Source organism: Vipera ursinii, assembly GCF_947247035.1.
Source record: "Vipera ursinii genome assembly, chromosome: Z".
NCBI classification, from domain to species: Eukaryota; Metazoa; Chordata; class Lepidosauria; order Squamata; family Viperidae; genus Vipera; species Vipera ursinii.
Window position 1 is genome coordinate 125,539,180 of NC_139517.1, and position 15,185 is coordinate 125,554,364.

The window sequence follows — 15,185 nt, forward strand, 5'->3', positions numbered from 1 at the left end:
GGAACTCTCCAGGGCTCATTGCGAAACTCCCAGCATAAATGGAGTTTCTCTTTCAACCGAAGGAAAGCTCAAGCTACGCAACGGTCCTCTTCACTTTCCTATCTCTAACAGATCTACGGCCGCCCGTGGCGAGTTGACGCCCGCAATGGAAAGGCGGGGCCCGCTAGGCATCCTGGGACATGTAGTTCTTTATAGCTGCCACATCACGCCCAGGCAGGTGCCCCGCAGGGGGTGCCAGAAGTGACATCGTAGTAGGCGATGGATTTATTCAGGGGGGTCTTCAAACTTGGCCCTTTTATGACTCGTGGACTTCAACTCCCAGAATTCCTCAGGCAGCGTGCCTGGTTTGTGGGATTCTGGGAGTTGAAGTCCACGAGTCATAAAAGGCTGTCCTTTTGCCAAACTTGGAACTGCAGTTTGGGGAGGTGAATTAACTTGCCAATCTGGGAGACTTGAGTGCCTTGGTTTGCAAAACTGCTCTAATCTGCACAACCCATAAAATACAATGTATAGTCCTTGATTTACAACCATCTGTTTACTGACCATTTGAAGTTAGAACTGAAAAAAGTGACCCTTTTTCACACTTGCAACAATTGCGGCATCTCCATGGTCACGTGATCAAAATTCAAAAACTTGGCAACTTGGTATTTATGAGGGTTGCAGTGTCCCAGGTCATGTGATCACCTTTTGCAACCAGTCCCATCTGAAGGACTAGCTGAACAATGGTGCTTTTCAACCTCAGTGGCTTTGAATTATTTGGACTTTAACTTGTTTGGACAATTCCCAGATCTGGCTGGGGAATTCTGAGAGTTGAAGTCCACACAATTTAAAACAGTTACAGGACACACACATTCCTACCCCTTCTGCTGTAAAATGGTTGACTGTCCTCCTGTCAGGCTTATGGAATTTCAGATTCGCAGGCAGAGGTAACAGTTGTGGAGGGGGGGGGGGGAATAAAAAAAAAACATACCAGTAGGCAGTTTTAAGGAGCCGTTTCCCATTTTTGCATTTAGCCAAATATTTGTAACACCTCTACTCCGCGAGCTGCATTGGCTTCCGGTTGCCCTCCGGGTGAAATTCAAGGTGCTGGTTATCACCTATAAAGCCCTACATGGCCTGGGTCCGGGGTATTTGAGGGAACACCTGCTGCCGGCATCAAACGCCCTTCGCCCAGTGCGCTCCCACAGGGAGGGTCTGCTCAGGGTCCCGCCGGTAAGAGATTGCCGGCGGGTGACACCCAGGGATAGGGCCTTCTCAGTGGGAGCGCCTGCCCTCTGGAACCAGCTGCCGGTGGAGCTGAGGACTGCCCCCGACCTCCGATCATTCCGCCGGGGCCTGAAGACCTGGCTCTTTGAGCTCTCGGGCCCAGGCTGAGGAGACATTCATTTTAATTGGGTTTTTTAATAGTACAGGGTTGATTTAATATTTTTTAAATTGGGTTTTAACTTTTGTATGGTTGATTTTTAACTCCCTGTAAACCGCCCTGAGTCCTCAGGGAAAGGGCGGTATATAAATGCAATAAAATAAAATAAATAAATAAATAAATAAATAAATAAATAAATAAATTTGAACATCATGCTCTGTTACTCTTCTGAAATGGTCCAATTTATATCAGATCAAAATAAAACTAATTTTCTCTTTACCACCATCACCCTCCTTAAAAATAAACATTTTGGTTCTAGAATAACACATTTAGAAGCATTTCATTTTATGCACCTGTAAGGAGGGGATGGAGGTGATGAAGCATTTACAGCACTTAATGAAAATATATTCAATGGTGTCTCCCACGTGCCATAAACAGCAATACAGATAGTCCTCTACTTATGACCACAGATGGGGCCAGAAATCTGTTGTTAAGCAAAGCAGTTGAGTCGTGCCTGATTTTACGATCTTTTTTGCCAGTTAATTGTAGCTGTTAAGTGAATCATACAGTCATTAAGTGAATCTGGCTTCCTGCATTGACCCTTCCCAGCCAGCTGGGAAGATTGCAAATGGCAATTACAATGATCCCAGGATGCTACAATCCTTGTAAATATATGTCAATTACCAAGCATTGAATATGGTTCATGTGACTGTGGCGATACTGGTTGTAAGTGTGAGTACTGGTTGTACATCACATTTTTAGTGCTGTTGTAATTTCAAATAGTTGCTAAACGAATCGCAAATCAAGGCTACCTGTATTGCTTTCCTTTTGGCTTGACAGTTCCTTCTAGAATTGGAATAAAGCGTGGACATCACTCCAAGAATTAACAGTGGCATTTGAAAAGAGAATTGTAAAGATAGGATAGGATAGGAATGGAACAGGGAATAGGCTAGACTAGACAATGGAATGGAATGGAATAGAATAGAACACAAAATGGAATGGAATGGAATGGAATGGAATGGAATAGAATAGAATAGAATAGAATAGAATAGAATAGAATAGAATAGAATAGAATAGAATAGAATAGAATAGAATAGAATAGAATAGAATAGAATAACAGAGTTGGAAGGGACCTTGGAGGTCATCTAGTCCAACCCCCTGATCAGGCAGGAAACCCTGTATTATTTCAGACAAGTGGCTGTCCAGGCTCTTCTTAAAAACCTCATCTTGGACTACCCACAGCTTCTGGAGGCAGGTTGTTCCACTGATTAATTGTTCTAACTGTCAGGAAGTTTCTCCTTAGTAGTAGGTTGCTTCTCTCTTTGATGAGTTTCCTTCTTGTCCTGCCTTCGGGTGCTTTGGAGAACAGCTTGACTCCCTCTTCTTTGTGGCAGCCCCTGAGATATTGGAACATTGTTATCAAGTCACCCCTAGTAAAGACAGCATTAATCTAAAACTAATTAATCTAAAATTGGCATGCCATTCGTGTGTCGTTCAACATTGTAAACTAAAATCCAATTGCTAGTTGGCACAAACAGTCTTAACATGGTGCCTTCATGTAGTATTGTATGAACAGGACACATTGATGTGTTTGCATTTTGAAAATAAGTGAAACTCCCACATTTGAAGCCTCCTTTTACCTTCAAGGCAAGATACAAACACAACACACAAATAACGAAGAATATTTGTAGCTCAGGGTTGAAATGAGCCTGGTTGTGTTGTTGCAGAGGTTCCACTGTCAAACTGATGATGTTACCTGGTTTTGGGTAATGAAACATCTGCAAGAAAACAACCAAGCTCACAGAGCACCAAGGACCCCTCAGAACACACACAGACACAAAATGAGAAGGATTCTGTTAACAGGGATAGAACAATTTATGAGTATATCTACAGAATTTATTTCAATCACTTGAGTCTACTTTGTCAATTGATGGGGCGTCCATTTAAGGTACCCTGTGAATTAGTGGTCAGTGAACAGCAAAGAACTCTTTAACTTTTTTGAAATGTCGTATGGCTAAATCCAGGTTCAATTTAAATTAGAAGACAGTTAAGTCCATATAGTGGTAGGTCCTGAGATCAGCGTCTGTTCTTTAGACCAGGAGTCCCTAACCTGTGGGCCGTGGCCTACTACCGGGCCGTGGACTGTTGACCACTGGACTGCGTGAGTGGCTGGCCAGAGCATGCACATGTGTGTGCTCACATTCCCCCACTCGCACTAGCATATGTTGTGTGGGCACTACATCGCCACAAGCGCACCCAACTTGTCCTAGTGTTGCGTCGTTATGCTGCCGCTAGTGATCATCGTGCGGCCGCTAGTGACGCTACGAGCGCACTCCCCCACTCGCGCAGGCACTATTGTCGCCGCAAACGAACATTCCACCCAATCACACTAGCATTGCGGAAGCATTTCCATTGCTGCAAGCGCACACACTCCCTCCACTTGTGCTAGCATTGTATGGGCACTAGCATTGCCCAAGTGTTGTGTTGTGCGGGAGCTCATGTCCCTGCTTGTTTCACACGTGCAATCATGGCCCGTTTATACACGTGTGGTCCTGTTCACATGTGTGCCCATGTAAAGGCCCCTCCACACACACCCCACCCCGGGCCACCAACCCAGAAAGGTTGGGGACCCTTGTCTTAGACCAGGGGTGTTCAAACCTGGCCCTTTTATGACTCGTGAATTTCAACTCCTAGAATTCCTCAGCCAGCATAAAGATATTAATGAACTTGCATTTTTTTAAAAAGCAGGGGTGAGAGTAAAGGTTCATTCCCCAAACGAACCCAGGACTGGGGCGATGGTGCACGTGCCCACAGAGAGGGCTCTGCATGCCACCTGTGGCACGCATGCCAGCGGTTCGCCACCACGGGGCTATGCATTTGGGTTTTTTGCTTTTTCTTAACAAATTGTACCAAAAACACACATTAGTATGGACCCTTCCACTGTATTTGCAATAGGCCCACTGAACGCAACAGGTTTCAGTTAGCTAAGACCCATTTGATTTCCACAGATGTAAAGTCAATGTATTCATTTTCTTTGTTCATGTTTTTGGTCTGTTTTATTCCCTTTTGTGCATATAAATCACAGCCAGAGAAATCAGCAAAAATGAAATCAAGGCACCTGAGGAATAATTCACATCTATTTACATATCAACATAATGGAGAAATAACACAAGAACACAATAATATACTGATGGCAAAAGCTGTGCATAACTGTCACAAAAGAAACAATGAAAAAACCACAAGTCAGGAAATCCAGTTCAACTCAGGGAGAAAAACTTAGAAAGTGAGATGAACAAGTTACAATTTACACCTTCAAATATTCTTTACACGTATTTCTGGAATGCCTATAATCTCTGGTCGAAATGCAGACTGGACAATGAGGGCTTCTCCTTAATATCTTTGGATAAACAATGTTGTTAAAAAAAATTAACAGGATTGTTTTTTCTTAGCGATTGAAATTCACATAGCACCAGAAAGCCTAGCAGTTTGTGAGCTTGGCACAGAAGAACCAAGACAAGGATTAAGATGGCAGTAGCCAAGAGGTAAGATTGTTGGCACATCTCGCTGAACCCACAAACAAGGACTAAAGTCAACATCATAAAACAGAATTTGAAAACTTGCTTTCTAAAACTCCACTGTGCTCCATAGTTCTGCCCATCAAAAGCTTTAGTTTACTAACATTTCTATCTTACGGCATTAATAGATACAGAATTCAATCCAGAAGGCAAGGGTTGGAATTAATACAGGTACAGCCAGTCCTTGACTTACAACAATTGAGCCCCAAATTTCTGTTGTTAAGTAAGACATTTGTGAAGTTTGCCCCCATTTTACACAGCTGTTAAGTAAATTACTGTAGTTGTTAAGTTAGTCACACGGTTGTTAATTGAATCTGGCTTCCCCCATTGACTTTGCTTGGCAGAAGTTTGCAAAAGGGGATCACATGATCCCGGGACACTGCAACCGTCGTTAAGTACATGCCAGTTGCCAAATATCCGAATTTTGACCACCGGGATGCTGCAACGGTTGTTAAGAATAAAAAATGGTCATAAGTCACTTTTTCAGTGCCATTATAACTTTGAACGGTCATTAAATGAACTATTAAGTCAAGGATTACCTATAGTCCTCGCCTTATGACTGTTTTATGAATTTGATTTGAACTTATGACGGAATCCAAAAAAGCTACTCACTACACATATTTTAAGTTCTGATGTCATCCTTCCCCCACAGTCACATGACTGCATTATGGATCCTTGGCAACCAGCCCACCCTTAAAGAGTTTTTTTTGAAATACCACACTGTCATTTGACCACAATTTACGATGTTTTTACCAGATACTAGTGTTTTACTGGCAATTTCCGGCAAAAATTGCACCATAGTGAAGAATAGGTTAACTTAGCAACCATGTTTTTTGCTTAATGACAGTGGCATTCACTTTATGACCATGCTTAACAACCGCTGCAAAAAAAGATCATAAAATTGGGTCCGGTTAATTGGTAACCAATTTTATAACCGTCATGACTTAAAACCAAACTTCAGGGCTCAATTACTGTTGTAGCTCAAGGACATGCTGTGTTGTTACAGGCAAGAGTGGAAGTGCATTAAAATGGTAAAAATATACAATACTCAAGTGCAAGGGTTCCTAGCCCCCGTTCTGTGGACCAGTACCGGGCCGCAGCATGCCAGCAACCGGTCCGCACAAACAAGCAAAGCCCCATTGGTGGGATGCAGGCAGCATACAAAGCCACACATTCTATGGTCCACGGAAAAGCTTCTCTCCACGGAACCGGTCCCTGGTGCCCAAAAGGTTGGGGGCCTCTGCTCAGGTGTGGTCTAAGATCAGTAAAATATAGGTTGTTCCTCACCGTTTTTCCTGCTTTCATTATAGTAACTGGTGTTTTTTAAGCTGTTCAGTTTATTTATTTATTTATTTAATTTGTATACTGCCCTTCTCCCAAAGGACTCAGGGCGGTGAACAGGGCAATACATAATAAAAACAAGATACAAAAATTAAAAATTATTAAAAGTAATTAAACAGCAATGACCGTAATAAATTAGTACAGATTAAAAATTGAGACCAATTTATAAAACCCAACCCTATCCCATCAGGCCAGGCCAGCTTGTTCAAAAAGGTGGGTTTTAAGATCGCGCCGGAAGGAGCGGAGATCAGGCGCCATCCGGAGCTCGACCGGAAGATGGTTCCATAAATCCGGCGTGCCCACAGAGAAGGCCCTCCCCCTGGGGGCCACCAGTCGGCATTCTTTGACCGGTGGCACCCTGAGGAGGCCCTCTCTGTGGGAGCGTACTGGGCGGAGGGAAGTTGACGCCGGCCGCAGGTGCTCCCCAAGGTATTCCGGACCCATGCCATGTAGGGCTTTGTAGGTCATTACTAACACCTTGAACCTCACCCGGAAGACAACTGGAAGCCAATGCAGCTCGCGGAGCAAAGGTGTGACATGGGAGTGTCGGGAAACTCCCAACACAACTCTCGCGGCTGCATTCTGTACCAGTTGGAGCCTCCGAGTGGTCTTCAAGGGTAGCCCCATGTAGAGAAGTTTAAATCCTTAAAACGAGCAAAATGTACATTATGCCTTTAGCCAGATTGTATTATCATCAGATGTATAGGCAGTCCTCGACCACAATTGAGCCTGAAATTTCTGTTGCTAAGTGAGTTTTGCTCCATTTTACGACCTTCCTTGCCACCGTTGTTAAGGGAATCACTGCAGTCGATAAGTTAGTAACACAGTTATTAAGTAAATCTGGATTCCCCATTGATTTTGCTCGTCAGAAGGCTGCAAAAACTGATCACATGACCCCAGGACATTGCAACCGTCATAAAACACAAATCAGTGGCCAACTATCTGAATTTTACCACATGAGCAGAGGATGCTGCAACAGTTGTGTGAAAAACCATCATAAATCATTTTTTTTGTGCCATTGTAACTCTGAGAAGTCACTAAATGAATGGTTGTACTATACAATCACCCAAAAAAGCATAAATTCATCATGCAATCTCTGCTTGTTTTAGTTTTTAATAACTGTAAAAAGATCCCACAAAATATGTTTTCCCCCTTATTTTAAGGATCTTGTGCTGAAAGCACAAGCGAGTGAAGAATCAAACAAAGCAGATAAAAAAAAAGAAATCTTGCTTTCTGAGGATGATTACTCATCGGCCCAGAATGTAAATTAAGTGAAATATTTGTTAGACGTACACATTTGCTTAAAGTACACAAGGACTTCAATCTCACAGGATTTAGCTCAGAAACTGGATCAGTGGCAGAGGAAATACAATTAATTATACCACCACAGGAATTTTAACTTTCTGGGAAATATTCAAACCAGCAGTTTGCAACGTGAATCAAGAAAAAATGGCAGAGAATAATTTGGGCTCTGGAGGGTTGGTAGCCTTGTATATAAAGTCCTTGACTTATGACTATTCATTTAACCAAAGTTATAATAACCTCAGAAAAAAGTGATTTATGATCTTTTTTCCACTTATTACTCCTGCGGTTTCATGATCACTATTTGCCTTTGGCAAACGATGTAATTTTGACGGCTGAAGTCCTGCTATCACCTGACTGAGATTTGTGATCTACACAGCTGCTTTCTGGGGAAAAAAAATCAGTGGGGGCAGACGGATTTCTTTAGCGCCCATGGTAAAAATGACCCAGTCATGTAATGACTTGTTTTATAACTGCAGGAACATACAATGGAAACCCCAGTCTCAAGTATGGTGGTAAGTCACAATTTGCTTCCTTTTATCACCCACCCAGGCCTACTTTCCTTGATATATCTGATTTCTTTTGGCCTTGAAAGCTTACTTGTCCATATGGAAAATGGTCTCTTCCAAGGTTTTAATCATGTTTATTCCGTCCTTTTCACTGTTTTACAGTATTTGTATGCTTGGGTCACTGCACTGAGGACAGGCAGTGCTGATCTGAATGGGATTTGGGCAGATATTGAGTAATCTTAACTTCTGTCATTAAATTAAACTGAGGCAGTTGTCATATTAGATTGAACCAAGGGTCTTCAAACTTGGCCCTTTTATGACTTGTGAACTTCAACTCTCAGAATTAATCAGCCGGGCACGCTGGCTGAGGAATTCTGGGAGTTGAAGTCCACCAGTCATCAAAGGGCCAAGTTTGAAGATCCCTCTTTTAGATTGAATGGTTCTCTCATTCATCAAACTGAAATAAATGGGTATTTCTTTCACCTGATGCATTCAGCTAAACCAGCAGGGAAAACTGGAAATTTTTGTTGTGGTAGTGGGTGGTTTTTTTTTTTTAAAGTAAGTCTCTACTTTGTTTAAAAATAAATAAATAAATACATTGATCACAAATTATTTTGTGGGAAAGAGCAACTTTTCGCTCAGTCACAGAATCGATCACCCAACCCGTTAATAAAGTTAATGCTGGTATCTTATGCATAAATAATTGCAGAATGCTTTTTTTGGTGGAAGAGTTTTGTGAAACCCTCAGACCACAAGCCTGAGGATATTTAATTTGCAACAATGGTGGGCGAAGCAAGGAACAGGTATGCCCTCTTTAACAACTTTGTGATTTTAGAAGAAAACTAAACGTAAGTCATGAAATTTAGCAACAGCAGACAACGGCCATCTGTGGTTTCAACAAAATATTTTAACACGCGATTGGGTTATAACTTTTCCCCCCTTCCTTGTGGAGAAGCCCTCTATGTGCCTAAATTTCTCTAGGGTTTTTATTCAAGGTGATTATTTTGTAAGTGATTCTATGAATCACAGAGCTTTTCCTTTTTCAAAGGATCCTGGAAATGGGATCCTTCTGTGCTCCCCTTTGGCAGACAACAACCAAGCTGGTTTTGAAGGGCACACTGGGATTTCAGCAATTTTACTCAAGTGTTCTAAGTCAAGAATCTACCAGATTCCTTCATCTTGTTCCTTAGTGGCTGATCCAATCCATTCAATTCTCCTCAAAAAGCTACCTAAGCAGAGAATCTGTCAATATTCACAAGCTCTATTAACGGCATCAAGTGTTTGCCAAAACCTCCTTTACACTGATCATCCAGGCGACCAAAGATGGAGGTTCAGCTTAAAGGCACCACAAGATGCAGCCAATGAGGTCTGACAGAAAAACAACACAGCCCAGGCAGAAGCAACCCAAGTGAGGCTGAATGGAGAATCACACACGTCTCCTTTGTCATTCACACCCTTCTTTGCTTCCTCCTTCTCTTCCAGCAGGAAAGCCCGCTAGAGGCTGAAGTTCACAAACGGATGCCTCAAAAGGTCTTCTGCGGTGGGCCTCCGCTTTTCTTCTACAAAGATCAGCTTGAGAAAGTTGCGGCAGTACTCCGAAACCCCGTCGGGAAGCTGGGGCTTGGTTGGCTGGGTAGCAATCTTGAAGATGGCAGCCATGGCTTCATATTCTGCCCATGGTGGCTTCTCCGTCAGCATTTCTACCACAGTGCAGCCCAAACTCCTGAGGAAGACCATGGAGGGGGGAAAAAGAAAGCCAAGCGGGTTTATTTCTGCAAATAAAGGCCAAGAGTACTCCACCCACCTACTTGGTCTCCCATCATGCCAAGCCTGTAAAGAAAGCTGGACTGGGAAAACGGATCTTACCACACGTCAGCCTTCCTTCCGTAGCCTTCTCCACTGATCACCTCTGGGCTCATCCAGTAAGGAGTTCCCGTGACGGATTTCATCCCCGTTCCAGACATGCAGATGGTCTGAATGCGTTTGCTGGCCCCAAAGTCTCCTAGTTTCACGTTCCCAACAGAATCTCTCAAAATGTTGGCCCCTAAATTGGGAAAGGGAGGAGGGAAGAAGAAGAAGGCAACGAAGAAAAGATAGATAAAGAAGGGGAAGAAAGGTGAAGGAGAAGACAACAAGGAGGAGTAGGAGGATAAAACAGACAAAGAGGAGAAGGGAAAGACAGAAGAGGAGGAGGAGAAGATGGAGGAGGAGGAGACGACCAACAAAGAGGAGGAGACAACAGAGACAGCAGCAATTTGCCAAGATATTGCTATAAATCTTGAATTCCATCTCCCTTAGTTAAGGGCCTAGTGGTCAGTGTTTGATTGCATACAACGAAGATTGAAATAATGACGGAGTAACGTATTTGTTGCATATTAAGGGCCATACTTTTTTGCCGGTAGGGACCCAAATGAACACAAAGCCCTTTGGAAACTAAACTCTATCAGCATCCAAAACAAATCTCACATATTTTCTATAGCAGCTTCAATTTGGGGAGCGGGGAGGGATTGGTCCCCAATTATGTGAAAAACTCCTGTTCTTCAACAATTACAACCTTCCTCATATTACACAAGAATCTTTATGTGCCTGTACTAATGTACTAAAAAAAAAATCTGTACTATAATAAAATAATATGCTTACGTGTCCATATTTTAAAAGTGCACAATGCTAAATAATATGGTGTGTGCCTAGCTCATTCGTTTCCTTTATATCAATGTTGCAGCAACCCCTTATTGTCATTTTTTTTAAAGTGGGCACACTGGCATACATTAAAAATGAAATTCTATTCCCTGCTCTTAAAAATTAGCATATCCTTTCCAGCATAAAACTCCTGCTTTTTGGTTAGAAAAGTTCTTACATTAATCTGGGAGTGGCATTTTTCCTTCCTTGTTCTAATTCAAGTTTGATAAAAGAGAATTTGCTTTAAATACGTCTTAAGGAGGGGCTTTCAAAGATATTCTGATGGATAGATACAGATAGTCCTTGTCTTACAACTTAGTGACCATTTGCAGTTACAATGGCATTGAAAAAAGTGACTTATGACGATTTTTAACACTTACGACCGTTGCAGCATCCCCATGGTCACGTAATTTATATTTGGATGCTTGACAACTGACTCACGTTTAGGATGGTTGCAGTGTCCCAGGGTCATGTGATCCCCTTTTGCAACCTTCTGACAGGAAAAGTCAATGGGGAAGCTAGATGCACTTAACAACCGTGTTAATAATTTAACAACTGCAGTGATTCACTTAACAAATGTGGCAAGGAAAGTTGTAAAATGGGGCAAAACTCACTTAACAAATTTCTTGCTAAGCAAGAAATAACATAAATCTTGGGACTATTTAGATCAGGGGTAGTCAGCCTTGGCTCTTTTATGACTCGTGGACTTCAACTCCCAGAATTCCTCAGCCAGCTTGGGGGAACTATGGCCCCCTCATGACTGGTGGACTTCAACTCCCAGAATTCCTGAGCCCACATGGCTCAGCATGGAAACCTCTCCCTTTTCCCTCAGCATGGCTGGCTCAGGAATTCTGGGACTTGAAGTCCACCAGTCATAAAAGAGCCAAGGTTGCCTACCCCTGGTCTAGATTGAGGTGGCCTTGCCCTAATTTACTGACAAGATGGGTGAAAGATGTATGTAATTCCCCTTAAATGCCAAAGAAAGATGTTAAAATAATGTTTTAACACTATTCAACAATTTTAAAATCCGTGAACTTCAGCTTCCAGAACTCCCCAGCCAGCGTGGGAAAATCTGCCATCTTAAAGTTGCTGAGGTTGAGAAACACTGCACTAAAAGATATTTTCTGTTTTTCTTGTTTGGGAAACTGGGCCACGAAGGACGATTCAGAATGATACGACGCCGTATCATAGTGAATCCTTTTCACTTCCCGTAATACCATCAGCTCAGATGACTAACAAGAAGGAAGCATGTTTTAGAAAAATTCTAACATCCTGCAAATAAATTAGGAAAATAAAAACCGTTTTCATGGTGGGATGCAATCTTTTGTGAAATTGCACTGCGGATTTTCCTCACAGCCTTAATTTTCATTCCGGCCTCCATCAAGTTGGAGAACTTTCTCTTTCTGTTCGGTCCTTGAAGCATCTTGGGATGACCTACGCCCCCTGAGATGGCCTACCTTTAATGTCTCTGTGTACAATCATGTTGCTATGGAGATAGGAAACTCCTTGAAGGATTTGCCTTGTGTATTTACGAGTCACATTCTCTGTCAAGGCACCATAGGCTTTTAGCTGGTCTTTGATTGAACCCTAAAAAACACACAAGAGATCAATTAGTTTCTTGGCTTCCTAAAACTCTAGACCTTCTGAAAAGTTTTGTCAGCTGCTAGGGCACTAGCCATAGTTTAAAAGGCAAAAATAATCATTAAGAGCCATGGTGGCGCAGTGGTTAGAATGCAGTATTGCAGGCTGACTCTGCCGACTGCCAATAATTCGATCCTGACCAGCTCAAAGCTGACTCAGCCTTCCACCTTTCTGAGGCTGGTAAAACGAGGACCCAGGTAAACCGCTTAGAGGGGTGTAAAGCACTGTGAAGCGGTATATACGTCTAAATGCTATTGCTCTATCTATCGATCTGTCTGTCTGTCTACCTACCTACCTATCATCTAATCTAACTGAATGAATCTAATAGGCTGACTCTGTAAACTGCTTAGAGTGGGCTATGAAGCACTGTGAAGTGGTATATAAGTCTAAGTGCTATTGGTTGCTATATACCTACCTACCTACCTACCTATCTGAATGAATCTAAATGAGGACCCAGAATTTTTGCAGCAACATGCTGACTCTGTAAACCACTTACACAGAGGGCTGTAAAGTACTGTGAAGCAGTATATAAGTCTAGGTGCTCTTGTTGTTGCTATATTTGAGTCAGGAACAGCCCCACTAAGTGCTGACAGTAAAAAAGGAAATTGCAGGTAGTTTTCTAGTTATGACCATGACAACTCATGACTGTCATAAATCAAGTCATCCATGTGATAAACCTGATTTTAATCACCTCTTTTGTGGTAGTTGTTAAGGGGATCAACACGGTTGCTAAGTGAACACCGTGGTTGTTAAGGGAACCAAGGGTTTGTTACGGACTGAAAACTGAAGTAAATGCCAGTTGTTGGCAAAAATGTTGTGAAATGCAGTCGCGTGACCGAAAATGACCAGAAACCCAGACTGGCTTTTGAACAATGCAGTCATGTAATTTTGAGGGAAAACCTTCTGAACTTTTTTTTTTTTTTTTTATTGAAAAGTTTTAAAAAATACAATTTTCCTTTAAGAAACCCCCCTTCCCCCTCCCTCCTCCCCTCCCTACCTCCCCCCTATCTCCCCCCTCCCCCTCTCCCTCCTCCCTCCCCTGCCTCCCCCCCTCTACTTCCCCTCCTCCCCCCCTCCCCCCCCCCGACTTCCCAGAGCAAAATACAAGGTATATATCTAAAAAGCAATCATAAACAATCATATACTAACAATTATAAACTCTAAAATCCATCACTCTCTAGCTTATATAAAGTAAACCAATCCTTAACAATACTAAATATATATAAAAAACTAAAATAAAAGAAAACTAGCATCATTCCCATCTATGTTCTTCCACATTTCCCTATTACCTAAACATATTCTCATTTACACATCACAAACACCTATCCCTATTAACCTCTCTAGCCAAAATAGACTATAATAGATAGTTCTTACACAAATTAACCCGCATTAACCCACAAAACTTTCTTCCTCTTCCTCTGTAATAAATTGTCCATTAATTCCAAATTAAAGATTCTGTTACCATACATATCATCCCAAAACTTTTAAAAACACAACTACCACTTGTCTATAAGTATATTGTGGAAGTTCCATAGATTTCTGCTGGTCTTATTTTTTTGTCTTTTTTGAGCGTTTTAAGGCAGCACGCGTCACCCTCTGTTCTCTAATATCATCCAAAAGAGTTGCAGCTTGAACTCCTCCTGTACCCTTCTCGTCTATCAGTCCATCTTCATCCTCTTGATGTTCTCCTTCTCCAGATCCCTCTGCAGCTTCCAGAAGTGTTGATGGGGTTACATTTAAAACATTGTTGTAAAAGTCATGCGCTTGCTTCACATTACCCAAACAGTACCTTTTGCCATCATACATGAAGCTCAGCCCAGCTGGGATCTCCCATCTGAACCTTATATCCCTTTGCTTGAGCTCTTGCACAAGAAAAATAAAATCCTTCCTTCTCTTTAAAATCTTTGGAGGAATTTCTTTTAGAACCAAAACTTCTTGACCAGCAATCACAACTTTGGTATCATAGGCAGCTTGTATAACTTCATCTCTAACTTCCCTTTTTACAAAATAAACCACCACATCTCTAGGCAACTTTCTCTGTTTAGCAATCCACGAATTCACACGAAACACTTTGTCCATACCTTGTTTTATTTCAGATGCTGGATGATTCAATACCCCCTCAAAAGCCTCAGAAACCAGCTGCTTTAAATCTTCCTTAATATTCTCTTTTAGGCCTCTAATTCTCACAGCAAACTGCATCTGGTAAAATTGGGCCAGACTCTGTTCACTATCCATTTTGTCTTTTAAATCTTCAATTTCCAAAACTTTTGCTTCTAATATAGCATTCTTTTGAGTCAAGTCTTGCACTTGGTCATCCAGCACCTCCACACATTTAGCAACTTTATGCACTGAGGACAAAATGTCTGCCTTCATCTCTCTAAGTTTCTGTTCCATCCTTTCTTCCATTCTCTGCTCCAATTTCTCCAATTTCTCCTCCATCTGTGCAAATTTAGCACCCATTGACTCCAGAATTAACTGGGTATGTCTTTCAAGATCCTTCGAAGTCAATACATCAGGAGAATGCAACGCCTGCAGTAATGATTGTTGTTGCACCGGAGAATTTCCAGCACTCCGAAAAGTTCTAGGGGGAGGTTTAGCCGCCATCTTTTACTTACAATTGTGACGCACTTTCACTTTAAGTTTTAAGCAAAGTCCATCAAGCTTGAGAGTAAAATAAAATAATCTTCTTCATCTCTTCATCTTTCCCTCTTGTACTGCTCTGCCTGCTCTTTTCCTTTCATAGTCTCTCCTTCAAGCAGGGATGGTCGCAGACGC

General features: G+C 42.1%; 1 protein-coding gene across 1 annotated transcript in view; it reads right to left on the reverse strand.

Annotated features, from left to right (window-relative positions):
- Positions 1 to 6,618: 6,618 nt before the first annotated feature.
- LOC310648880 (mitogen-activated protein kinase kinase kinase 3-like) overlaps positions 6,619 to 15,185 on the reverse strand; it is a 111,389-nt gene continuing 102,822 nt past the window's right edge. The window contains exons 15-17 of the mRNA XM_083376987.1: positions 12,227 to 12,356; positions 9,957 to 10,134; positions 6,619 to 9,813 (exon numbers count right to left, since the gene is read on the reverse strand). Coding sequence (XP_083233113.1) covers positions 9,585 to 9,813; positions 9,957 to 10,134; positions 12,227 to 12,356 — 537 coding nt within the window. The 3' untranslated portion in view covers positions 6,619 to 9,584. The remainder of the gene's footprint in view (positions 9,814 to 9,956; positions 10,135 to 12,226; positions 12,357 to 15,185) is intronic.